The sequence below is a fragment of the Pelodiscus sinensis genome, chromosome 17, assembly GCF_049634645.1.
Source record: "Pelodiscus sinensis isolate JC-2024 chromosome 17, ASM4963464v1, whole genome shotgun sequence".
Classification (NCBI taxonomy): Eukaryota; Metazoa; Chordata; order Testudines; family Trionychidae; genus Pelodiscus; species Pelodiscus sinensis.
In genome coordinates, this window is record NC_134727.1 from 21,031,734 (window position 1) to 21,058,833 (window position 27,100).

The window sequence follows — 27,100 nt, forward strand, 5'->3', positions numbered from 1 at the left end:
AAGGTTTAATCCTGGGGGCAGTCTACCCCTGACCTAGGAGAAGGGACACTCCCATTTCAAATCAATGGTGTCAGGCTGAGAGAGCCAACCTGTAAAGCTTGTCCAGTAAGAGATACTATTGTGAACTTATGTTCATGTCAGGTATACATCAGAGAACAGGGCCATGTGCAACAGCCTTACCCTACTCTGATAACTGAGCAAGAGCTGCTATAGCTAAAGAAATTGGTAGGTTGGCCTTTACAATAATTGTGGACTGAAGATGATTGAGGGGGATGCCAAAGACTTGATATGTGGACTGGATATCCGCGGACCGTAGCAAGTCCAGTTTGCATGACAGTTACATGTATATTCATGCATTGTAAAAGTCTCTGACCCACAATAAGGAATTGTCAAGAAAGAGGAAGGTCTTGTGTCCCTAGCCTCCTTCCACACTGGAAGACTTTTTTTTTCTTGCTTGTTACTCATGGATCATAATCTTCCCTATGTTAATATTGAAAAGTAGTGGATCGCTGAACAGAAAGGTGGTCAGGAGAATGATACGCACAGTAAGGACTATAAATGGTGGTTAGTCCACCAGGATTTGTGAGTTGGACATAGCATGGAATAGATGAGTGAGATACCAAATTTGGTCTTTTCCCGTTGATGTTGGGTTGCAATAGTGAAGCTAGGACCTGAGACTAACCCTACCTGTGGCTGTTCTCTTTTACTCCAGCTCCTGAAGTCCCTTCATCATTCTAGCCAGATTGTGGAGATCTGATTTATACTGAATTTTTTAGTGACAGAGGTTTGTCCTTAAAGCACTGGAGACGCTAGAGCTACAAGTGAATCCTCAGGCCCTAGACTTAATCTGAACATAATTGGCTTTGGTAAGAACATGTTGACTTGGATGAGGAAAACACACTGTTTCAGTCCAGTCTGGTAGAAACTTAATGCATGACTGAAATGGACTGTCCTCGTGGGGAGGAGAAGAATCATCTCTTTTTCAGCCATCTGTGAGGCTCGTTGGGAATGGTTTCTCAGCTTGTTAGGCCACCTGGCACCAGCCAGATCTCGGCAGAGAAATAAGGCGAGAATAACCAAACCTACTGAATTCTAGTGAAATGGGTCAATGACTCTAAACTTGTTTAGAGTGGGCCAGATTTCTTGTGATGTATATTGAAGCTATTGTTGTGCCACAGGGCATAAATCGGAAGGTGTTTTGTCCAGTGAATGGCAAAGAATAGAGGCAGTTTATGTGAGTTCAGTGGAGCCAGTGTGAGGACAAGAACAGAAATCATGGGGTGCAATATTTAAGCTGATTGAGCAAATCAGGAAAATTAGAACCTGAGAAGAGAGCAGCGGCTTCCCAGTCTGAAATACCATTTACAAAGCTATGTTTCTGGGTTTCTGGCCAGAACTCTTGAGGATATTTTTTTGCTGGATGGCATCTTAATGCACATGGTAGAAGTCATATAACCAACACTGACAATGTTTTCTGAAGTGTGCAGTATTTGTGCATCTGTCTGTCTGATCCATTTAGTACCTTCCTCATATGTATTTTGATTGTGTCTTATATGTAGCGTTGCTAGGTATCCTGTTTTGAACCGGACAGTCCAGTATTTGAGCTTTCTGTTTGGGAAACAAATGGAGAATATATAAATGTCCGATATTTTCTAAATCAGATGTAATGTAGATTATGATGTAATGTCAGGTGTGTCTGGTATTTTTGTTGAAACCATCTGGCAGCCCTACTTATATGTTGGGATCCAATTCAATACTGACATTTATTTAGATGTTTTTCACGTGTCTCAGACCCTAGGTGCATTACAGTAAAACACAAATTTTCATCCAGTAAAGTATATGCTAAAAACAATTAGAGGAGCTCTTCTGATATCTACAGCCCATATAGAGGGGTCAGAAAAGCACCCCCATTCAGAGCACCATTTGAACACCTGCTTATCTTTAAGCATTCAAATGACATTTGATTGTATATACTAGGGATGCAAATAAGCCTCACTCCTAATGGGTGAGGTTCCAGTTAACTTGTAGGGGCCGGAGCAGCTCCTGTCCGCTCAATCCCCATGAGCCCTGCTGGAGCAGCCCCTGTCTGTGGCAGGCCTGGCCCTGCCATTCTCCGTCCCCCCCGCCCATTTCCTGTGCCTCAGGTTACTTATTGGCTCCCTGGGAAGCCTGCAGCGAAGCCTCTTCCCTGGGAACGGGACTGGCAGCAGCCTTGGCTGGCCTGTTTCCAGGGAGGCGACTTTGCTGTGGGTTAAATTTTTAAATTCATGTTTACAACCCTAGTATATATGCAGCAAGTGTGCACATACATATGTATAAGGCATGTGGGTATATGTGCTTATGAGAAGTATTTTGTTTAGATACGCACACACTCAGAGATTACATAAATAAGGTATGAAAAGAGAAATTAAAGTTCAGTAAAACTTACTTTCACATGAAAGATCTGCATACCAACACCTAAAACAAAGTATCTTTAAAAGATTTCCTTTAGCTAACTGCTAGGTTTGAGACCGTGTCCCCCCGCCCACCCCTGCTCAGCGTACTGTTTTGCTTTTGCTAAATGCTTCACTCAAGGATAATCCATGAAGGCCAGGCAGTAGGAGAATAACTATAGTAGAATTAACCTCTGACATTCTTCTAAAAATAGTCCTAATAAATCCAATCACTGGTAGTTGTCTCGCCTGCTTTGCCTCAGGGGTAAACACCACCGAGTAAAGCCTGTAAAGCATGGCATTCTCAGATTGTTACCCCCTAAATAAATTACTGGTTCCTGTCTGTTTCCTTGTTTCTCACACATTAGGACAATTTGCCTCACTCTAATATTGACCACATGGCCTTGTTCACACACACAACTTTTCTTTTGACGATTATATGGAACTGCAGCACTTTGGGGAGATGAGATGGCAATGGAGTGGAGAGCCTTTCCTCTGTTTACTCCAGGGGTGTCCAAACTTTTTTCAAAGAGGGCCAGATTTTATGAAGTGAACATGCGTGAGGGCCGACCATTTTGCCTGACATTCTTTGAACCATTAAAATTAAATGCAAATTAACTATTTCATGCAAAGTTTATTGCAAACGGCATACTTTTCATTTCGTCACATGGATGACAAATCTAAACAGGTGTTAAATCACTCTGCCTTTCATATCTGAAGGCCAGATGAAAAAAAAATCCAGAAAGCTGAAATATATGTCAGGAACATTGTAAAGTACATTACATATTATTGGTAATAAAGGTTGTCTGTCAACTTTTAAGTTCAAAAACTATGAACAGGAACATAACACCAAGTATACATGTTGTGTCCAAATATATTTATAACTGATTTAGACCAACTGACATTAACTGAGATTTTACAATGTATTCATCTCAATACATATGGATTCATTGGGGGCCATAAAAGATAGATATTGCTAAATTACCTGTGGGGCCGTATTAAACCGGAACACGGGCCGCAATTGGCCCGCGGGCCGGACTTTGGACATGCCTGGTTTACTCTGAAGTACAAAATGGGGGATCTCCAACTAGCACATGTCTAAGGCTGTTTTGCCCTGTAGCTTTGAATGGGGGAGAATGCAGTGGTATCCAGCAGGGTCCCCCATGTGCTTCATCCTCTCTGACTCTGCAGAGATGGGAGCTAGCAGAGCTTTCCAAGTGTCAGAGGAAGTGGAGCGAGCATAGGAAGGAATATGTGGATCTGAATGAGAACACATTCACTTAAGCCTGCATAGGATGTTTTGTGGGATTTTTATTGAGCACAAAATGGGTCATAATTCCAAAATCTGAATATAAATCTAGACCCAAAAGCCTCCCAGAGTTTGGGTTTGGTATTGCTTTAGGATAACACCACTAGGGAGCCACAAAAGTTACTTACAAGGTATGAATCCAATTCTTAGTGTTTCAGAACACCATATGTTTGTATCATGTTTTAGCTCATGCCCATGGCTGGTAAACTGTTACACAAAATTCCATGAGCATGTTTGTATATAACTAGAACTATAAGGACTCTGGAAACTTTTCTGGGGCAACAAAACACTGACAATACATTTTTTCCTTAACTGCACAGAGAATGGTATCTTATAGATGCCCATGAAAAGCCAGTCTGCAGTTACTTAAATTTCCTTTGTCTTCTTTTTTTTCAGCTGACATTATCTCTACAGTAGAATTCAACCACACAGGAGAATTACTAGCGACAGGGGACAAGGGGGGTCGAGTTGTAATATTTCAACGCGAGCAGGAGGTAAGTGCTAGTGAATGCAAAATGCCTATTTTATCCTTTTAAAAGAAGCTTCCTGCTGCTCCCTAATCCTCGTGTGTCACTCTTCCCACCAGTTCTTTTCTGGCAAACAGGCCATTACCCAAAATGGGACCGGATTCCTCTCAGAAAGCACCTTCAAAATGTTGCATTTTCTGCATCGTTTTTCTTTCATTGCACTCATTGGGAACCTAATGCAAATTGGATCAAGCTGCCACATTTACAAACTCCGGTGGTCCTAATTGTGTCATTTGCCAAACCAGATATTGCTCTTTGAACTTTGCTCCTTTCATCCAAATTTGGCAAGATCAGTGAACTGTCTCATGTTCATAGTCTTGCTTTGATTTGTACCAGATTGCATTTAGCATGTTAGAATTCTGTAAACATAACTAGCCTCCTTCTAATCTCCATTTCACCTTTTTTTTTTTTTTTTTTTTTTATACATGGATAAAATGCTACAGGCGTCAGTGGAATTGTGCCTGATATACACTGGTGTCAGTAAGAACACAGCACAGTCTAATGGTTGGTGTAAGAGCCCCTAAAATTGAAAGCCAGAATTTCCATTTCCCTACTTAAACCACCAATAACATGTATAGGGCCTTGCACTCCCCTTCAGTGTAAGATGTGGAAGGAGGAAAGAGTCAAAGAGGGAAAAAAAGTCTTTGTGAGCACACAAACTTTGCGATGTGCTTTCTCTGGAGAATCCTTCTCTGTCATTTCTGCTTGGTTGAAGTTGTGTGGCTCAGAGAAGAGAGCGATAACAAGTTGGACAGGGAAGAGGATTAGTTGCTTTTTGTGGCATGATCCCCTGGTATAGACCAATAGTCTCATTAGAATAACTGTCAGAAGTGAATGCTCTTGAAGCAATATTTGCTTCTTCTCTGGGCTTTCCCCAATGACTGGGTGCAGCCAGGGCAAGTTAGTAGCAGTGCAGAATAGCCCAAAGAGTAGTCAATGGGGGCAGTCCACAAGAGAAGTGAGTTTGACTCAATTGGCCATCATTGCCTCAAGAGTCCCTTCCCTATAAAACAAGATTTGTGACGTGCCAAGAGTTATGGAGGGATGCTTGCACAGTATCTGGCAGAACTGTAATGGATTCTCGGCCTTGCTGGTTTGAGTATACCACTTCCAGTGACACCAAAAACTTCTACATCTGCTGCTGCCTAGATGTATAAGACTCATCAAGGTGATTGTTGGACATATACTTTACCTCAGAAATGGCTTTATTAAGAGCTTCCTGGTAGCTTTATATCATTTGCGATTCATTTCTATATGACCCACATTTCGGAAGGCATCGAGCACACAATTAAAGATCTCTGCATATGCGGTGGGTCCAAGAAACACAGAATGTGTTTGGCAAATGAAAACTGTCACAAGCTATTACAATCTGGAATATTTTTCCCTCCATTTCCAAAGCTGTCTGATGCTAATTGGTCTGGCACATCTTGTGCATAGTTCACAGTCTGATCTGGATGGTACCAAAGCACCCTTTTGTCAGTGAGTTTTGTCAAGGTGGAATGGGATCTCAGAAATCTGGCCATGATCAACTTTATAGTTCAAAGGCATTGTAAGCCTATTTTAAGGTTTTATTCTCAAAACTGTTTCTATATATACAGTATACACTGGGCAGGGAGGGGCTGTTTAGTTTAGATTGTAGAAACACATCATTGTCATTCCCAACAGTATTTTATTTCCCATTCCTTTTTATTATTCTTTTCATTTTTTCAGCTTTAAACTTCCTCATGTGCCGCAGGGTAAATTCCATTGAATTCCTACTTTACAAAGATACTCCATTGCTGAGGAGGAAGGGGGAGATATGTAGCCAGGCCCTTTAACATCATTTGAATACAGAAGGTCAATCCATACAATGAAGTGTGTTCATTTGCAGGGCTCGACAAATGCACTCGCTTGCTCGCCTGTGGCGAGTAGATTTTTCCAGCTGGCGAGTGCAGGGGCGGACTGGCCCGGTGGGCCGTTGTGATGGCTGGCCGAAGCCTGCACTACGGGCGGCGCGGCCCCATCCAATCCGCCGGCTGGCGGAGCAGCACAGCGCCGCTGGGAAGGAGGAAGTGTGTGATTCTTCCCACCGGGCTGCCTGCGTGCAGCACTGGTGTGAGGAGGCTGGGCGAGATGCCAGGACGCTAGTGAGACCTGGCCCCGCTGATTTTTAAGGGCCGCGGCAGCTCAGCTCTGGCCGCGTGTCCCTGGGAGCTGGCTGTGGCGCGCAGCGCAGCCAGGGCCCGCCCCGCCGGCTCCAGTCCTGCCACGGCCCCAGCTCCCCTTTGTCTCCACACCATCCGTTCCCCATGCCTCCTCTGCACCCCAGACCCCCTGCTCTCCCTCTTCCCTGCGACCCTTTGGCTCTGCGCTGCCCTTACACCCCGCACCCTACTCCCCCCGATCCCTGCCCCCCCGGCTCTGTGCTGCCCGTTCCCTGCACTGCCCCTAGACCCCGATCCCTCTGCCCCTCCCGTTCCCAGCGTCCCATTCCCCATGCCTCCACCACACCCTGCTACTCCCGATCCCTGCATCCCTGTGGCTCTGTGCCTCCCGTTCCCCGTGCCACCCCCGTACTCACCCACTGTTCCCTGCACCCCTCTGGCTCTGTGCTGTCCCTGTACCCTGCTCCTCCTGTGGGTAGGGAGTGAAGAGTGCTTGACCATAGGGAGGGGATGGACAGGGCAGGGAAAAGGCTGCTGTGACCCAGAAGCCAGTGAAAGGGGGAGTTCACTTGAAGCACCTTTGCCTTTATGGAAAAAAACGAATGAAAATGCTGTTTGTTATTTATTGGGCTAAAATGCCGGGACAAAAAAGAAAACCAAAAAAATACCCATTGCAAAATGCAAACGTGTAAAAGACAACACCAAAGGGGGTGGGGGGCAAAAATGTTTTGCTTGGGGCAGCAAAAAACCTAGAGCTGGCCCCTGGGGAGGGGAAGGGGCTGGGCTGGGCTGGGCTGTGGGGAATGGAGGGGGAAAATATGGGGAAGGGGTTTGTGCTGAGGGGAGGAGATCAGGAGAAGAATAAGAAGAAAGGGGAAGACACCAAGAGACAGGGTGCAGGAGAGACAAATGCCAGGGGGCCAAGTGCAGACAATGAGGAAAAGGGCAGGAGGGGGAGGTCTCAGTGGGAGGGGAACAGGGTGATGCTGGGAGAGGAGAGGGTAAGGGCACTGGAGATTAGAGGGAGAGGGGGAGGTGCTGGGAGAAGGCTTGAAAGAAGGGGTGGGCATGAGGAAGGTGGGGATGGAGCAAGGCATCTGTGAGGGCACAGGGGCATGAGGGGAATGGCGGCAGAGGGTGGTGAGGGAGTGGATATCAGGGGAAAAGAGAGCAAAGGGGGCAGGGGCAATGAGGGAAGGGGGAGACACCAGGAGGGTGCAGGTGCCAAGCGATTCGGGAGGTAGAAGAGCAGACACCTGCAGGGGAGGGACCAGCACCAGAGGAGAGAGGCAGGGCAGGTGTGTAGAGGGAGGTTTTAGGAGAGGGGATGAGGAGGGGCAGCTCACATGATCAGAGTGGGGCTACTGGAGGAGTGGGCACAGGGTGGAGAGAAGGGCTGGTGGAGGCGGACAGGTCTCAGGAAGGCTGAGGGCAGTGAGAAGGGAAGGGTGAGGGGTTGGGGGGCAGCAGGCACCAGGGGAGATGATGGAGCAAGGGGAGGAGACATGGCAGCAGAGAGAAAAGGTAGAGGTTTATAAGATATTTATTAATAACTTGGGTGATATTTATTAATAACTTATTAGTAATTACAGTTCTTATGCTTATTAGGAATTTATGCCATTAAAAAACACTTTTTGTGGGGGAGGGTGGCGAGTCCCTTTTTTGTCTGGCGAGTAGAGTTTTCCATAATTTGTCGACCCCTGTTCATTTCTGTTCTGTTCTATTCTATTCAGGTTCTTACATAGTGCTCGTCTTGGGAGTGTCTGGGATCATTAACTACCTTGGCCAAAGTCAAGGCTCTAAGGTGCTGAGTACTCCAGCATCTCACTGATGTCCACGGGAATTGAGGGTGCACAGGACGTGCCATGCATGCCCAGCATCTTGCAAGACTGAGCCCTTTACCATTTTGTACACCATTCATTCTTGCACAGATTGTTTCCTTTCCTTAGTTATTTTGTTTCTGCTGGATATTTATAGATCTGTAGGGCCAAATACTGTTCACTGTGTGCCAGTGTAAAGCACAACTGGCTTCTGTGGGGTTGCTTGTGTGAGTGAATCAAACAGGACTTGGCCCTGTATCTGTGCCATTCTCTCTTCTCACCAATTTGCCTTAGAGAGAAATGATAGGGAGGATTTCATTCATTCTAGAAACAAAGCAAAACAAAGGCATCATTTCCTGCTCGTATCATCAGCATGCAGAGAAACTGACACGAGAAGAATACATTGTGCCGGAAAGATCTCTTGTGTCGGCTTTGATATCTAAACTGTAATGTGTCACAGTAATCAGACATTCCCCATCTCTTAACAATCCTCAGAGAACAAAAGAATCAATAGAAAATTTGCGCACTCTCGCTCTCACGCTCTCTGTCTCTCCCCTGCTCCTCTCAAAATTCCTTTTACCATTTTTTCCTCTTTCCTGCAGAGTAAAAATCAGCCCCATCGTAGGGGAGAATACAATGTTTACAGCACGTTCCAGAGTCATGAACCCGAGTTCGATTACCTGAAGAGTTTGGAAATTGAGGAGAAGATCAATAAAATACGATGGCTCCCACAGCAAAATGCAGCCTACTTCCTTCTTTCCACCAACGGTATGTGGCAATACATGATGCTTTATCTTTCATATGTGGATTCCATGATGCTTTCTAGCTTAAAGAAAATCACAATTCCCCTGCAGGGCAGGTAAATATTTTTCCCATTTTAGAGCAGGGAAAACCGGCATGGAGAGTTTGTCTCACCTGACATCATGCAGTGAATCCATGACAGAGATGGAAATAGAACCCAGGTTTCCTGGCTTCCAGTCCTTTTTTTAATTATTTTTTTTTAAATCAATAAGCCACTAAGGTCTTATATGCAAATATGGTCCAATATGCAAATACAAAGTTCGTAGATGGGTTTGCCAGTCCACGGTATAAAAAGCTCCGATCTCCAGAGCTCCCTAGGGTTGCCTACTCTTCCACTACTCTCCAGTGCCAGCCACTGATCACAGAGCCCCCTGCACCTAACCTCCCTCCCCCAGTGCCAGCCTCCCACCCTCAGTGCCCCCAGTGACAGCCCCCAATTCCAAATGCCTCAGTGCCAGCCCCTACTCCCTAAAGCCCCCCCACACCACACCCCCTAGTGCCAGCCTCCTGTTTCCAGAGCCCCACTGCACCCAAGCCCCCCAGAGCCCTGTCCAGTGCCAGACCCCAGTCCCCAATATTAGCCCCCCCAGTGCCTGCCTGTGTAGCCCCTCATTGTTAGCCCTACTCCCAGAACCCACCAGTGCAAGCTCCTCATTTTGAACACCTCACCCATTGTCAGCCCCCCCACCCGTTAGAGCTCCCCAGTACTAGCCCTGCCCCCAGAGTCCCCCAGTGCCAGCCCCCTGCCTCTTAGAGCTCCTCACCCTTAGTACTAGCTCCACCCCCGGAATCCTCAGTGCCTGCCCTGCCCCCCTCACCTAGCCCTGCACTGCCTCCCAATCACCGGCTGAGCACTGCTGCCTAGGTCTTGACTGCTCTAAGGCTGCCGTGCTAGGCTCTGGGGTCTGCTCGTTGTGAACTGCGCTTCTGCAGCTGGGAGGACACACTGCCCCTGCGGCACTGGTTGGCTGAGAGGTGGGACAGGAGCAGCAGGAGGAGATGCTCTACATGGTGTATTCTAGCTTTGGCTCCCAGAGCCAACATGACCCGGTAGCCAGCGGTTTGCAAACCAGCGGCTGGGAACCACTGGCCTAAAAGGCAGAATATCTAAAAAGCCTTAAAGTCATTTTTCTGCCTCTGCTCCCTTGTCTCTTGGTTTGTTTGGGAGTTTGATAGAGAGGTTAGCAAGGATAAGCACAGGGAAGTGATGTCTCTGACTTGTGGCAATACAGACAATGTCATCTTTGCTTTTATTTCTATTTAAGAAAATCAAGAATCACTCTATTATAAAACATCAGTTTAAATAGGAATAACAGGACCCAACTAGAATGTGCTGCTGATGCATGTTTCATGTATATTTCCAATACACCGGGTTCTGCAGTCAGTTCACACTTGTTCTTTTGTACTAAACAAGGAATTTTTCTTCCTTCTATGTATTGCGCTGATTGTGGTTTTGGATCCTGGATTCTTTTTTTTTAAAAGAAAAACTATAGCTGATTTGTTTCAATTTGCAGCTGGGTTCAGCTGAACAGCTTCCTGTTACGTTGAGATAAATATCAGGAGAATCCAGTGATATTACTTGGGATGAATGGGACTTTAAGATGGATGTGACTTAATTAATTCAGGGGAAAAGGAGGTGTCTAATTATCTCCCATAGCCAACTTACTTTATATTATGGAATTTACTCTATTGATCATTGTAATAAAATTCAAAGACTTATTAAACTCATGTGGGGGGGAGGGGATTATTATACCACAATGAAGATTAATTACAGAGCATAATGTTCTGTTAATTGAGTTTTTAAATAGTTTTTTTATTAGCAGGGATATTATCTTTCCGTTTGGGGTGGTGTTTCAGAGGCTTGCATGATAGCAAAATGATTCTTTAAAAATATTCCCGTCTTATTCTGTATCCTTTTCTTGTTGTTGTTTAACCTCTTAGAAGGGAAAGACCCTGAAGTTAAATGGGTTAATAAAAACAAAATTAATGGCAGTCTAATGGAATTGCTGTGTAAAGGAGAAAATTAAGATGAACAATAAGATTGAGCATTAAAGCTGGTGGAAGCGATGATAAAATATCTGCCAGGCAGGAGAAAAGAAAACCCCATTATTCAGAATAAAGATCACAGGATCCTGGGGTTCTTTTGCCTAAAAGCCTTCGTGGCACAAGATAAAGAGGATGTCAAAGTACAGGCAGTCCCCGGGTTACGTACAAGATAGGGACTATAGGTTTGTTCTTAAGTTGAATTTGTATGTAAGTTAGAACTGGCTCCAGATTCAGCCTCTGCCACTGAAACTGACCAGGGGCTGACTACAGGAAGCCGGAGGCAGAGTTGCTCTGCCCCCAGCTTCCTGGGATCAGCCTGATCAGTTTCAACAGCTGCTGAATCTGGAGCCTGGGACAGAACAGCTGGGGCACTGCCCAGTAGGTTCCCACAGGACCAACCCGGCAGCACCCTAGCTGCTCTACCCGAGGCGTCCCGCAACAAAAGCCTGGTCTGCTGGGGGGGGGGGGGGGGGCCACTAGCTGCGCCCCCTCCTCCCCAGCACACCAGGGAGACCCGAGCAAAGCCGCACAGGCGGAGGAACCCCGCTGCCCGTGCGGCTTTGCTCCTGTCTCCCTGCGGTGCTGGGGGGGTCCAGCAAAGCCGCTGGACCTCCCCCCCCAGCAGACCAGGGACACCCGAGCAAAGCCGCCCAGGCGGCGGCTTTGCTCAGGTGTGCCTGGTCTGCTGGGGGGTCCAGCGGCTTTGCTGGACCCCCCCCCCCCGGAAGACCAGGGGGACAGGAGCAAAGCCGCCCGGGCGGCGGGGGTCCCGCTGCCTGGGCGGCTTTGGTCCCGGGCAAACGAGCAAAGCCGCCCAGGCGGCGGCTTTGCTCGGGTGTTACTGGTCTGCTGGGACGGTCTAGTGGCTTTGCTGGACCCCCCCAGCAGACCAGGGAGACCGGGAGAAGCTTTTCTCGCCCCGGAGGACACGGGTGGTGACCCGCCACCCGTGAGCTCCGGGGCAAGAAAAGCCCCATTCGTAAGTGCGGATCTAACATAAGTCGGATCCGCGTAAGTCGGGGACTGCCTGTACTTAAAAATGCCAAAGAAAGATGGAAGTATGAGAATTCAGGTTGGATGTGCAGTCAATAAAATTACAGTTTCTATTCAAGGTAGTGGAAGGGGGAGTTGAAACTGACTTCTGAGTCAATTACAGACATGATTCAAGTATCTAAAAGGGAGGAGGGAGGAAAAAATAGTTTTCCTTGGCCTCTGAGGATAAGATAAGAAGCAATGGGCTTAAACTGCAGCAAGAGAGGTTTAGGTTGAACATTAGGAAAAACTTCCTAACTGCCAGGGTGGTGAAACACTGGAATAAATCCCCCAGGGATGTTGTGGAATCTCCATCTTTGGAGATATTTAAGAGCAGGTTTCGATAGACATCTATCAGGGATGATCTAGACCAGTGGTCCCCAGTATGATGCCCGCGGGTGCCATGGTGCTCGCGGGGGCATTTTGTGTGTGCCTGCCAAGTGCTCGGGGCTGGCCTGGCCCCGGGCACTTGGCGCATGCATGCAGCCGGCCCCGGGCACATGGTGCACGGTGAGTGCCGGCCCTGGGAGCGCCGCGAATTGGCTGCCCGCGCTCTGGGCGCGCGGCGCATGGGGGGAGCTTCGGCCCCGGGCGTGCGGCACTTGGAAGGGGTGCTGGCCCCGGGCGCGTGATACTAGGGGGCGGGCGCCGGCCCTAGGTGCGTGGTTCTTGGGGGGGGGGGAGGACGGCGCCGGCCCTGGGCACGCGGCAAATTAGCCGCCCGCGCTCTGGGTGTGCAGCACTTGGGGAAGGGGGGGCACCGGTCCCGGGTGTGCAGCGCATGGGGGGGAGGTGCTGGCCCCGGGTGTGCAGCCCTTGGAGGGGGCACCATGCGTGTGGCGCATTGGGGGGGGGCTCGCTCCCCGCCCCACCCGTGGGCGCGCATGTGTCCCTGCCCTCTGGCGCCCGGCAGGCGAAAGGCCACGCCCCCTGGCGCCTGGCAGCCTCAAATGGTTGGGGACCACTGATCTAGACGGTGCTTAGTATTCTGTGATTCTAAGATTTTACTTTGTTCTCTTCACTGTGTTCAGTGTGAACTTTTAATCACTTATTACTGTATATTTCACTGAATTACATTCTAGGTTACTTTGCCAGAACTAGTTTCCACCCATAGACTAAAACAAAGCTCGTGGAATTTGACATTCATTGTGTGCAATGTATTTTTAAAGTTCATGCACAAATGACCACTGTTCTCTAAACACTGGTATATTAGCTGCACAAGCACTACCTATGGTTAATGATTTCACCGATTACTGAAAATATTCAAAAACATGATGGATAGAGTACTCATAAATATTAGTCTCTCTATTTTTAAGAATACAGTTGGGCTTGATGCAGGAATTGAGTGAAATGTTGTGCAAGAGGTCAGAGTAGATGATCATAATGGTCCCTTCTGACCTTAAAATCTGTGAATTGCCATGTATCACGTCAGTTTGTAGTAATAAGATTGAATAAAAGGAGTAATAAAATAGGCAATAGGGCAGAATGTGGAGATGTGGTATATCGTTGGCATTTAACATGTTTTCAATGATTTATTTGGGCTAAGTTCATTTGGAAATCTTACTTGAAAGTAGTCAGTTTTCTCTGGATAATTGCCATTCAACCTGACAACTTGTGAGAGGAAAAAGTAGGGGGTTATCTTTGGTGGCAGGTGTATAGATATGCAGCAGTGGGAGAAGGACTCTATGGATTTGATCTGTAAGTGAGGAGTTATAAATTAAGTTTCTCAGCAGAATTCTGCCTTCTCAGAACAATGTAAAAAGCTCTTCTCTTGTAGCCAATGCCCATGTTAGAGTTTCTACTGACACGCTGTGGCGTATACTAGATAAATCGTAGACTCTTTATCCAGAATCATGCGACCTATGGTCATAATCTCTGCAGCTGATCCCTGGAAAATCACTTCTCAAATAATTTGTCCACTAATATGTTTGTTTTAGTCTAACAGTCTTCTTAAGTTTGTAATAAATATGTCAGTAGCTGCCTTGCAGCAATAGGAAGGCCAAATATCCCTGGAAAAAAGTGCTAATGGTAAACCATGTTTCTTTCTTTAGAGCTAATTCATTCCATGTCCTTAGAGCTCATTCAGATAAGGAAAAGGGAACAGGAACCTTTTTTTATAGTTTCAGACCTGTATTGGGGGTGTGTGAAGGGTGCAAAAGCACCCCCCTCCCACGGTTCCCCAAGGAAGCATGCTCTGGCCAGCCAGGGGAAGGCAGGAGTGAGTGGTGCACTGCTCAAGCCTCCATCCCCCATGGTCGGGCTGGCCAGGGGAAGGCTGGAGCTGATTTCCTCACTTACTTGGGGTACAGTGGGGAGTGCATTCACACCCTTGCAGTCCACATGTACCAAAAACCACCACCATCCCCAGAAATTTCTGCGTACAGGCCTGAGTTTAACCAATTTTTGTGACATTAGTATTTTGTGACATTAGTATTTCCATCAAGCATTCCCTTTAGGATGCCTGTCCAGTCAGGCATAACCACATCTTCTTCGTTCTTTTGTTCTTCCAGATAAAACTGTGAAGCTATGGAAAGTTAGTGAACGAGATAAAAGACCTGAGGGCTATAATCTTAAGGATGAAGATGGCCGCCTCCGAGACCCCTCCATGATTACAATGCTACGGGTGAGTTAATTGAGATGCCTAAGGGTCACGGAATCTTTCTGTGTGTGAACTTGGGCAGAAAATTGTCACTGTGGTTTATTTATGGTGGCACGCATAATGCTGTCATGTCTTCAGAGGGGTCCTTGCCTCCAGGAGTGTATGGTTTAAAGACAAGACAGAGGGTGGAAGGGGGGGAAAAGTACAACATGATCAGGAAAGTAGCTATGGTGGTGATGAGCCATATCTTGATAAATGAATGTTGTTACAATAACAATGATGGTCCTTTTGTTGATACTTGAGCCAGGAATGGTAGCAGCGCTGAGTTGGCTGATTTTGCATGTGTGACAAGGAGGGCCAATACAGCGCTGGGATTGCAAGGTGGAGTAAGGGCTGTGGAGCTGTAGCAGCCTGTAGAACTTTGACAAGTCCTCTGGCAGTGGTTTCAGGGTGAAATGCAGAATGCAGGCTCCCTTCCCTTCTGGGAGGGGAGGGGGTGTTCCTGGGATTAGAGCAGCTGTGTGAGCCCTCTCATTGCAGAGTTTCTCTAAGAGTCTGCTACAGTAATGAGCTGAATAGGGCGAAGCCCACCAGCCCAGAATACAGCCCCACTCTTGCCGTGACACCTCACAGAAATCTTTGGCACCGTCTGGTATTCATGGTGGCTGAAGATACTCATGAGAGTTATTCATTTTGAGTGAATAAATGAAGATAAATAGGAATGCTGCTGTTTCCTTTAAATATGAATGTGAACATAGACTCACCTTCAATGAATTCAACTAAGAGTCAGATGATAGGTCATGGTGTCACCTGGATCATTAATGGGTAAATCCTGCAGCTTAATGTACAGGCTGTATAGGGAGGAGCTGTAGGTCTGAGATGGAAAGAATCCTCCCCAGTCATGTGGGAGTAGCACACTTTTGCATCACTTGTGTTGAACAGATCTGTCACATCCTTGCATTCCTGCCTGGTGATGAAGGAGTTAAAGCATTTTTTTCCCTTTGTGTTTGACTTGGATTGTTGGATTGTAAGTACATTCTATAATTGAGTTTTCCCTCCCAATGTAAGAAGATTAAAACTGGCCTCCCAAATCAAATGTAAACACCTAAGGCTACGTTTTCCATTTACTACAAGGGAGATGCACATACAAAATCCATTAAACTAGTTTTCTTCACAGTCACTGGAACAGTACTTGCCTTTCTCAGTGCTGTACCAAGCTACTATCTTATGTGGCTTTCTGCAGCTGACACCTAAAGTCCAGGAGCCATGCATTAGAGGGTGCTATGGGGGAGCCCCCTATAAGACAGGTGGGAGTGATGGTGCAAAACTGTAACGCTGACTAGTGTTTGAAAGCTGTAGCCTTTGATAAGATTTAATTTGGTCCGTCTTTGTGCTAGTAAATTTGGCCTTCCTAATGGGGGAGGCCATACTGTCAGGGTATATCAGTTAGGGATGTAAGCAACTAGTTGAGTAGCTGACTACACGATAAGCCTATTACTACTTGCTTACCTCTTCCCCCCTCCCAGCCCCCTCCCCCGCTGCCTCTGTATCAGAGACAGCAAGGGGTGGGAAGCAAGGGTTGGTGCTGTGGGGAGCCTGCTTAGAAGCCGGTCTCCCCCTGGTGCAGTGGGGTTGGAGCAGAGGAGGCAGAGATGCAGTAGTCTGGGACCCGGCACAAGCCAGGACTGAGCAGCCCCAGCTCACACCGGGTCCTGGACTGCTGCACCTCCGCCTCTTAAATGTAGCAAGAGCTGCCTGGACCTACTCCTGCTGCAGCTCTGCCTTTTAAACGTACTAAGACTACATTTACTACATTTAAAAGGCAGAGGCTCAGCAGTCTGGGACTTGGCATGAGCTGGGACTGCTCACTCCTGGCTCGCGCCAGGTCTGAGACCTCCCCTCACTGTGGCTCTGCAGTTTAAATGTAGTAGAAGCTAGGCTTACCTATCTCATAGAGGCAACAAAGGGAGGGAAATCAATTAGTTGACTAGTTCTTAACATCTTTAGTGCCTGGCCATGTCTCCTGATTGATTCAGTGGGGGGTAGAAGGCCAGGGGCCCCATCCTTATTCCAGCCTGTGTAGTCATTTCTGTGGAGGCTAGCACTGCAGGTAGCATAAGCGCAGAGCAGTGGTTCTGCATCCTCACCACACTGTGATTGGTTCCTGACCTGGGTGTGAGAAGAGGAAGAGGAGAAGCTTCTTGTATCCTCTCTGCTGTCCATAGGGCCAGTTACCATTTAGGCTGTTTGGTTTGGGAAGGTTTGGTGACAAAGTGCTGTTGATGTGCAAAAGTTGTCAAAAGTGAAAACCTGTCAAACCAGTTTCTCTGACTCCCACTGTTGACATTTCATGGCCACATTGCTTGCACCCTGTTGACTGACAGCAAAGCAACGTGGGTGAGCATCCCGCAGTGCAGTGCTGTGGGAAGGTAGAGCTGCTCTGTGAGCTCTCCGTGCTGAGGAATGTCAAAGCAGCACAGCAGTCTCTCCAGCGCTCACCCTGCAGCAGCAGTCTGCCTGCCACTGTGCTCCTCGTAGGGATTACAGTGTAAATACTTAAACAGTTGCCAGATGAGCCTGGGCTCATTGGTTAATCTTCATGGTTACACACAAGAGGCCCTTCCCCCGCTGCCTCTTTATCAGAGGCAGTGGGGTGGAGCAGGCAGGAGCTGATGCTCATGGGGAGCTAGCTTTTAAGTAGGCTCCCTGCAAGCACTGGCTCCTGGGGAGCTACCTGCCCCCCCACCCTCAACCTCACTCCTCTGCCTCTGATATAGAGGCAGCAGCTTATGGGGGGACAAGCGGTATCCCGTATGTGCAGGAAGCTGGCTTTTAAGCTGCTTCGAGGCTGAACCCTGCAGAGCCAGCTCCCCTTTTGCCCCATATGTAAAGTGTAACTGCTACAAATTTCAGCAGTTACACATTTACAAGGGAAAGCACATTTTAACAGCAGGTAAGAATAGGAAGGAACATTCCAATGACTTGCTCTTTGTTTTTTCCCCAGACAGAGCAGCTCACTAGTATGTCAGATACTTCCTGGAGCTTTGAAAGGTGAGGGGTGCATGCCTATAGGGCACCAGAGATCACAAAACACTGAGCACAAACATCAGGACAGTCATGCTGGGTTACTCTCAGCATAACGAACCGCAGAGTCCACACTGGCTTTTTGTGGACAATAAAGGGAGGGAAAAAGACAAAGTCTCTCGCAGGGGTGGGAGATTTTTGGAAAAACACCAAACAAAATTCACATTGCAGAGTAAACGCTCTCTTTGTTTTATCTCCAAAAGACAGGTTTTGGCAACTAAACATGCCAGTGAAGGCAAGGACTTAGACTGAAGCAGGCTTTCTGTTTAAACATGGAGTGAGATCACATTTGCTTCAGCTTATTATTGAAGGTTTAAAAGAAAAACACCTGATCTAACCTGTAGATCTAAAAACTCCAACTGAACAGTCCATCTGATGTGCTGTTAATCAAATGAGACCAGACTGTAATTTATTCACGCTGTCAGAATTTGTATTGCAAGAAGTTGTTTTTGTTTTTTAAATTATGTGTTGTTGTGATTACCTCTGGCTCATTTTTATAGCTCCTGATTTCATCAGAGATCAGGTCAATGAAATATGTAGTAACTTCATACTGCTAATTAATCCTTGCTGAGAAATGAATGTTTTCAGTTGCTCCTATTTGCTGGCAGCCATGTTTTGGTTATTTTGGGTTTTTTTCCCCAGAACAAGAAAACATTTTTATTTCCTGTATGTATGTATTGTGTGTAAGGTAGCATTTTCAACCTGATACACTAATACTTAGAAAACTCATTAGAATAATCTTGAACTGGAGTACCACTAAGCCCCCTGGCTCAGCAGCCTGGTTTCTCTTTCAAGCTGCAAAATCCTTCAGTAACATTTGCATAGGCAGGGACATGCCCAGCTGTAGTTAGTGCAGTCTCTTAGCCTAGGACCCCAGAGCAGTACCATCCTGTCCTAGTCAAATCTAGTCAGTGTACGGGTTTAATAGCTCGTCCATTTCTCTATCAGTATGAAGTGAACAGTGCACACTTGTGAGTAACTAAGCAGAGATTTTTGCCAAGCACTCCAGTAAAGCTCACTGCTATAGATTAAGACAAAAGTTAATTATCTACAAAAGCTAGATTTTAAGTGATTTATAAGATACTTGAAGAGTTACCTGGCATTGCCGGAGTCCTTCAGGGCATGGGACTGGCAGTGTGGGGGGTGCAGGAGTCAGGACAGGGCCTTGGGGATGGGGGTGGAAGGACAGGAGGCTGAGAGTGTGAGGGGGTGTGAGAGCGAAGGTTGTGAGGTGAAGAGAGAGGGTCCCATCAGGTGGGGCTTTTTCTCTCTCTCTACCCAGCCACTGGCTTGTCCCATTTTCTTGGCACAGTCAAACCCTGGCTTTGCTTTAAGTTAGGATAAAAGGAAGCTGCATACCAAATTTAGTGATCCTAGCTCTTACCATTTAGGAGGAGTTCTTGAACAAACTCACTCACCAACGGACAGATGCACATTTCTAAAATACATAGATAGATAGCAAACAGATCTAAGCAGATTACCTAGCAAATAAACAAAAATGCAAATTCATCTTAATATGCTAGATAGATTGGACCTGGACTACCAGATTCTCACCCTAATTAATAGTGCAAGCATGCTGCAGATTCTTAAGGTGCAAGATGCATTAGCTTTACAGCATGGGTTTCTTTTGTCTTCATTCACAGGCTAGAAATCCCTTTAGCCTGGGTTCAGCACTTCCCGTTTGCTCTTTGTTCTTCAGGTGTTTCCAGGAGTCTTCTTGGGTGGGGAGTGAAGAACCTCAAATAGTGTCATTCCAAGCTTTTGCATATGGCAGAAACCTTTTGTTTAAAAGTCTGGTTCCTAGACCAGTTTGTGGAAAAATACTGGCATCGCAAGATGGAGTCCTGCATCATGTGGCCTGCTTACATGTCCTTGTAGAGTCATAGCAACCAGTACCTACCCAGAGCCTGTCTGTATCGTTCTGAGTGTCGTTTAGGTCAGGGATAAGCTTCTCCCAAGTCCTATTTTTTTTTTGAGTGGCTTATTATGAATAGGTCTTACCCCACACACAGTCTAGATTGAAATCATCTTGTCTGAGTGTTACCCATGTACAACTATGAAGGACAGATATATTGTCAATATTCATAATTTCAGATAAAAAATGATATATGCATGCAATAGGATAATCATAGTCAACAAATCATAACTTTTCTAGTAACACTTCACATGACTTATCCTGAATAAAATACAACATATCCTAAAAAATCACTGTGAAGAAGATGGGGAGCACCATCACCAAGTCTAGTTATTGCTTTCTTCTGTGTCTTAATGCCTCAGAAAAGCCGTGTACTTCATGTGGGAAAACAGAATCACAGCACAAAGACATGGAGCTAGTGTCATTATTGCATCTAGATTTGCAAAAGAGAGAGATCAGTGTGGAGCTTTTCCATATGGCAGATTTAGCTGCTTGCACCTGAGCTGCACTCATTCAGCTCCTCTTCTCCAACCTCTCCATGCCCAGAGGTGACAGTCCACCCTGAGTGATCTCTAAGCAACTGCAGCTAAGCCTAATAAGCTGTGAGGAGAGCAAACACATACTGTAGTTTTCTGCAACAGACTGTTTGTTCACTACATTCCATTTGCCTGCAATTTGTATTTTACTGCAACTGGGATTATTATTATTTAGAAATAGGTTAACTAATTTTGCCTAAAGTATCACATCACCTCTGAAAGCTGGACTCATACCTTATTGACTTTCCATTTTGAGAGAGGCTGTGAAAAGAGCAGAGAGAAAAATCCAATGGGGGAAATGGAGTAGAGCAGAGAGAGAGAGAGTGATAACAGAAGGAAGAACAGAGGAATTCTACTAGCACAAAGCACCCACTTACGCCAGTTTAGCTTTTTTGAAGGTACATAGCCCCATTTGCTGATTGCTAGAAAAAAACATTTGCTTTTTAAAATAACACAACTGAGATTTAGTTTACAGAGGCAAAGAAAGTTTTGTGAATTTATTTGAGCTGGTTTTGCAAACCAGAAATACTTTGAGATTCCCGTTCTCATGAGCTCCACATACATTGATGTATATTCACATAGGAACCCAGTACCAGTAAGTGGCCCAGAAGTATTTAAATCTTAAATCCAGTAGGCCAGCAAGATGGGAGTCCCATTGTATCTTTGTACAGTTCCTACTGTTCTTGACTGAAGCTTGCTTCTTAGAAACATCAATATAAAGTTTGTGAAATGGCTGTTGAGTTACATTTGACTCAGAGGTGAATTTATCTGAAGGCGTAGCACCTTTTTTCTGTTACAGGGGAAGCAGAAACCTACATGTCTCTATTCTGATGCCAGATTCATAGAGACAAAATTATAAGGACTCTTCCAGGACAGTGAAATCTCACTGCCTGCTGCTTTCAGATCGGTTCTCACATCCATGAAACAGTACAATGTCCTTGTGGTGAGTCGCCATCAGCCACGGTGCTATGTTTTTCAGGATTGCTGATCTTTCCTAGGCTTTGTCTACACTGGCAATTGAGCAACAACACTTTTGTCATCCTCAGGGGCTTAACCTCTCACCCCTGTCCCCTGGCAGGTACTAGTGTAAACACGAAACTAGTATGAATGGCATGCTGCTGGGAGGAAGTGCAAGTTTTTTGTCTGCATAAATGTCAACAAACAATGTTTACGCTGCTTGGCTTTTAGCGACATGGCTGTGTTGACACAGCCGTGTTGCTAAAAACTGTGTAGTGTAGTTGTATCCCAAGGAGGAACAAACACCCATTGTTCCCTTAGCCAACTCATAGTCCTATTTCCAATTTGTTAATGCTGCTGATTATAAGCAATTATTTTATCCATCCCATGCTCCTGGGATTCTCATCAGTGATCACATGGCTTTGAGTAGCTCCAAAGATCAACTTAAACTCTGTTTTTAAAAGCATTTCATCTTTTATAATGTCTGCCTGTCTGCCTCAACCTTAGCCTCTGGCTTCAGTGGGAACTGATACCACGTTACATAGACTCTCATTGACATCAATGGGCTTTGGGTAAGGCCTGATGGTGGCACACTACATGGGATTTAGCCATGAGACTTGTATTAATGTGTCACATTAAAATGTATTTCACCCTTAGAATGAACTAAATCACATCTTATTTTGTGCAGAACAGACAAGCCAGTCTGTTCCCAGCCTTTCAGAGGGTGCTAGTTATAGACTTCATCAGCATTAGAATTGCTCAGGAAAACATGTTTTGAAATGATCAGTGTCTTACCTTTCCCAGTGAATAGGAAATCTTGGAAACACAGCAGCAGGTGCTGGAGTTATGGGTGTTCCCCAGATACTGTGGCAAGCCCCAGGTTCCTCTGTTATGACCTTTCTTTCTTCGTAACCTTCCTTTAACTGCCATTAAATTATCTGGAGGTTTGAGATCTGTAAAGGTCAGAAACTGGAGGGAGAAAGGGAGGAATACAGTGCTGGGATTTTTCTTGGTTTTGAAGTCAGTATTTTATCACTGTCAAAAATGAAACCCTCCCTGACCCAAGTGAATTACTCTGGATAGTAAATTTTATGTCAGATGGTTTAATTTAAGTTATTGTGAACTGTTTATACTACATGTCAGACAGAGGAAAGCAGAGGCAATCAATGATTTCTCTTAATGCTCTCTGATGGTCCTCCTAGAGCACTTGGAATTTCATCTGGCATATGCTAAGGCTGTGTCTACACTGGCACGATCTTGCGTCAAAGCGGCCGTTCTTGTGCAAAAATTTGCTGCCTGTCTACACTGGGCGTGTGTTCTTGCGCAAGTAAACTGACATTCTACTGTATAAAATCAGGGCTTCTTGCGCAAGAACTATGATGCTCCCGCTCAGGAATAAGCCCTCTTGTGCAACTGTTCTTGTGCAAGAGGCCAGTATAGGTAGGCAACATAAATTTCTTGCGCAAGAAAGCCCTATGGTTAAAATGACCATCAGAGCTTTCTTGCGCAAGAGATCGTCTACACTGGCATGGATACTCTTGCGCAAAAGCACATCTCTTGTGCAAAAGCACATGTCAGTGTAGATGCTCTCTTGTGCAAAAACTCTTCCAGAAGAACTCTTCTGCAAAAGAGTTCTTGCGCAAGAAGCTGCCAGTGTAGACGTAGCCTAAGTTGTAGCATGCAAAGTTTCCTCGTGTATCCATTTCCTAGAATGTACCACATTTGTGTGTATGTAGACACAGACCAGCTACCATAGAATCTAATAACATCCTCTCTCTAACCATGAAATCCAGTTCTTAGGAATGGAAATGGAGTCACATGTGAGGAGGCCAACAGTCCATTCACTCTCACAATTTCCTTCTAAGAAAGTTAAAACCCAAACCACTAATGCATCTGGCCAAGAATTATACAACTGGGAGAATACTACATCTGACCCCAGGTGATGACCATCACATAGATTTATTGATAATCCTTCTCATTTTGACACTGATTTGCGGATATGAATAGGTAACCGGTTAACCACTTACCCGGTTAGCTTACCAGGTAACGGTTAACCAGTTCCCCGGAGCAGCCCCCCCTTCCCTCCCACCCATGGCATGCCTCAGGCGAAGGACTGCCCGAGTGTTAGGGATAGCAGCTGGCAGCAGCCCAAACCCCACTGTTGGCGCTGGGAATCCAGTGGTCTGGTGGCTGCTTCAACCTGGCTGGAGAGGTCCCCAGCCCAGGAACCCACTTAGTTGGTTAACTGGTTTAAGGTTAGGTTTAATCAGATTAACTGACTAATTGGGATTTTATATCCCTTGTGCTAGTCTTTATATATAATTGACCCAAATAGCTTAGCAGGATTCAGGAAATGGATTAGGTCAGTATATATAGTCTTCATTTTTATATATAATATATATGCCTAATCCATTTTCTGAGTCCTGCTAAGCTATTTGAGTGAGAGAAATTCCTGTATCACTGAGTTTCATAAGTTACTTCTAGGATTTCTAAAGTCATATTTCAGCTTTTTGACTTGTATTGCTTTTTAGCTCCATTGACTCATCCAGCACTGCCTTCCATCACACATGGCTATCCTTGGAGCAGAGTATGTACAAAAATACTATCTTGCAGTGCTGATTTCTGAGACTTGCTGTTGAAAATAAACACCCCTACATGAGCACGCACTCACCGTTTTCAGGTGACCTCTGTGTGCCTAGAATTCCACTGGCCTATTTATGCCGTGACACACTGAGGAGTGGAGATGGACCAAGAGTGACTGAATGGTGCCAGGGCAAAAGGAAATTGTATTGTTTTTCCTGTAGTAAGTCATGTTTGAGATTCATTTTACTTTGTCTTGGCCCTGACCTCTCTCACCTCGGTCTTTATTTGATGGTTTTTTCCCCATGAGTTTTCTACTTGGTACCTTTTTTTCCTGATGCAAGCTGGAGGTTCTGGCTTCTTTAGAAGCAGGTTTTTTATAGTAAGTTGCTATGGTTTCCTGATCACTGTAGCAGGAAATCCCATGGGAACATATAGTTACTACTTTACAGCACTTTGAGGAAGTAAAGGAAAATTTAAGTGCTAAGTATTATGATTATTATAATGTCATCATTCCCTAAGGGAAGAAGACTGGGGAGTCATCAACCAAACTCCATTTTGCTATTTTGATGATTATACAGACAGATATTTACACTGATTTAACTGCTTCATTGCTGTCTAATAATGTCTTGCCCATTTCTCCTAAAGATTTCAGTTTATCTGGGGGCATTGTTCTCTGAGGAATTGTTTGTTATTTATATGGGCTTTCCAAACAGAAACAATGATACTGCGCTCAAACAGCTCAGCTTCTTTGTTTTCATAGGGAGCTCTGCTGATTTAGCAATCCCCTGGTTTGCCACTGAGTTATATGGGGATCTAATTTAGCGTCATCAAAGAACTCTCCAAAGTGACCCTATATACACATTTGTACCTATGCTATGGGATGTTTGCAAGAAATAATTAACACAAATAATATTCAGGGCTTAAATCTCTGTAAATTGGGAATGTGTGCGCTTTGATCTTCTCTCACTGCAAATCAAGCTTCAGTATCAGCATAAGAATTTTCCCACTTTTAACTATCCTTCTTGCTAGAAAGGAGAAGGTTGCAAATATCCCCCTGAGGTGCTTTGCTCAGTTAGACACTTTCTTTTTCCTTTGATGAACAAAACTGGGGGGAAAATTATCTGGGGCAAAAACAGCTTCTAGGCCTTGTTTTGCAGCACACACTATCTGATCTTGGGGGGGGGGGCAATAAAAAGGCAGCAGGCTATGTCTTATGCTGCCTTAATATTTCATTTTTTGGTTTAAAATCCTGCAGCTGGTGTCTTGTTAATTAACCCTTAGACAGCTGACAGTTTCCAGAGTGCCAGTCAGACAGCTGGTTAGGAGGATTGTGTGTTTATATATGAAATATGTGTGCATTCCACAAAAAGGGTAGTTAATTGTTTTGAATCTGACCAAGGTCCTGAACCTGAACCTCTAGCTGCGCAGGTAGACCCCCTTCATCCATACATAGCGCTAGGATTTCATTCAGGCTCAGGGCTGAGGGGTTGATTCTACCCACATGGATGGAGTTGTGGAATTGGGGCCTAAGAGTGGAAATGTGAGGATCATTGAACAGTGTAATTATGACCAGCCAGTTACTATTCAGCAAATACCAGGTCTCTTATCAACTTATAAAAAGTTTTGGAGGTTTTGCTTTGATTTTTCATGTTTATTACAGTTCCTTCAACAGCACCAATACTCACCTCCCATCTAGGGAGAAAGAGTTCTGATGGTTTGCAATGGGATTGACATTCAAACATGGAAAATTGAAGGAGAATACTTCAAAGAGTTTTCTAAATGCAAGGTGTATTAAGGTGTGGAATAGCCTCTCAATAGATTTAGTCACTGCAGAAATGTAAACCATGGCTGTTCAAAGCATTTAAGAGTGTGCTGTAGGGTTGTGGTCCTGAATTATCCACAGGGAATGGTGAAAGTGAAACCTAAAACCTCTTTTTAGCTTAATTTTTTTTTATCTTTTCTGATAATGAGGCTAGTAACCAAGTGTCAATCTCAAGGGGTCTAGTGAAATAGTGGCTTTCTTGCGGGGAGGGATGCAAGGAGAGGATAATTTGCCCAAATGTGTATGTTAAGATTAGAGTTAGAATTCAACCAGCAGCAGATTGCTCTCATTATTATTATTACCGTTATCATTAATTTATAGTGCGCTAACCTGTCAGCCTATATACTGCTATGCAAGCAAAAAATTAGATAAGGTTCAGGCCTCAAGGAACTTCTGTTCTAATTTGTGCTGACACAGTACTCGATTGAGAATTAGAAGTGCGGGTGGGAAGAGAGAGTCAGATGAGATGAGATGAGATGAGAGGAGAGAGTAAGCCTACGACATGAGAAATCTGAAGGCAAGAGATCACTTGGCTAGGCATGTAAAATGTTAACTGCTAAGGGTGAGGCTTATTGGTTCCAATTAATTGGTAGCTTCAACTGCTCTGGGCAAGGGGCTTCTCCAGCCACATGAGGCCTGTCTGTGACAGCACTGACTGCTCCCCTCGCTGCTGCAGGTAACATGCTGGCTCCCAGGGGATGCCAGCCCCACTCCTGAGGAGCCGGCTGCAGAGCTCACAGCAAAGCCTCCCCAGGGTCAAGTTTGGTACTGCCGCAGCAAAGCCTCCTCCCTAGGAGTGGGGCCAGAGCTGCCGTTGGCCCCGCTCCCAGGGAGATGGCTTTGCTGCTGTCGTGGAGCCTTCTCCCTGGGAGTAGGGCCGGCAGGGGCTTTTAGCCCTGCTCCCAGGGAGGCTTCACTGATGGCTCTCCAGTGTAAATCTTTGCACTGCAGAGCCCATAGCACAGGTAACCTCTATGATTTTTAGCAGTTGCACGTTTTTTTAACCACGTTTTTACATCCCTACTTGGTACACAAAAAGAAGGAGGCTGGTTTACGCATACTGAGCAGAGCAAAAAGGGGCATACATCTGTGAATGGGAGAGGTAGACACAAAGAGCATTGGAAGAGCGTATTGAGCCAGGTGTGTCAAGCCTCCCCACTGGCACTTCAAATGCAAAAGGTGCTGGCCTGCAAGAGACTTTAAATTCTTTAATGGCTTCTGTTTAAAACTCCCCAAGGTCACAGATTCCCTGACCGTGGGTGGTATCACTGGCTACCACCCAAATGCAAAAACCCCTTTGAGCACCCAGGAAAGTGCACTTGGGGAATTCCTTCTTGTGGGGTTACCCCCAAGCTCTCTAGCCCTCCCTCAGGAGAGAGCTTGAAAACAAAGTACATTTCCTTAATAGCTGACCTTCAGTCTCAGGCATGTGCACAGAGAGCCTCCTGCGTTCTAGGACACAGAAATCAGGTCATATCCTTAAAAAGCTGATT

General features: G+C 45.6%; 1 protein-coding gene across 3 annotated transcripts in view; it reads left to right on the forward strand.

Annotated features, from left to right (window-relative positions):
- Positions 1-27,100, forward strand: part of PPP2R2B (protein phosphatase 2 regulatory subunit Bbeta) — a 306,812-nt gene that overhangs the window by 217,138 nt on the left and 62,574 nt on the right. For all 3 annotated transcript variants that reach the window (XM_006128562.4, XM_006128563.2, XM_075900292.1), the window contains exons 2-4: positions 4,138-4,235; positions 8,835-9,000; positions 14,622-14,734. In XM_006128562.4, coding sequence (XP_006128624.1) covers positions 4,138-4,235; positions 8,835-9,000; positions 14,622-14,734 — 377 coding nt within the window. The remainder of the gene's footprint in view (positions 1-4,137; positions 4,236-8,834; positions 9,001-14,621; positions 14,735-27,100) is intronic.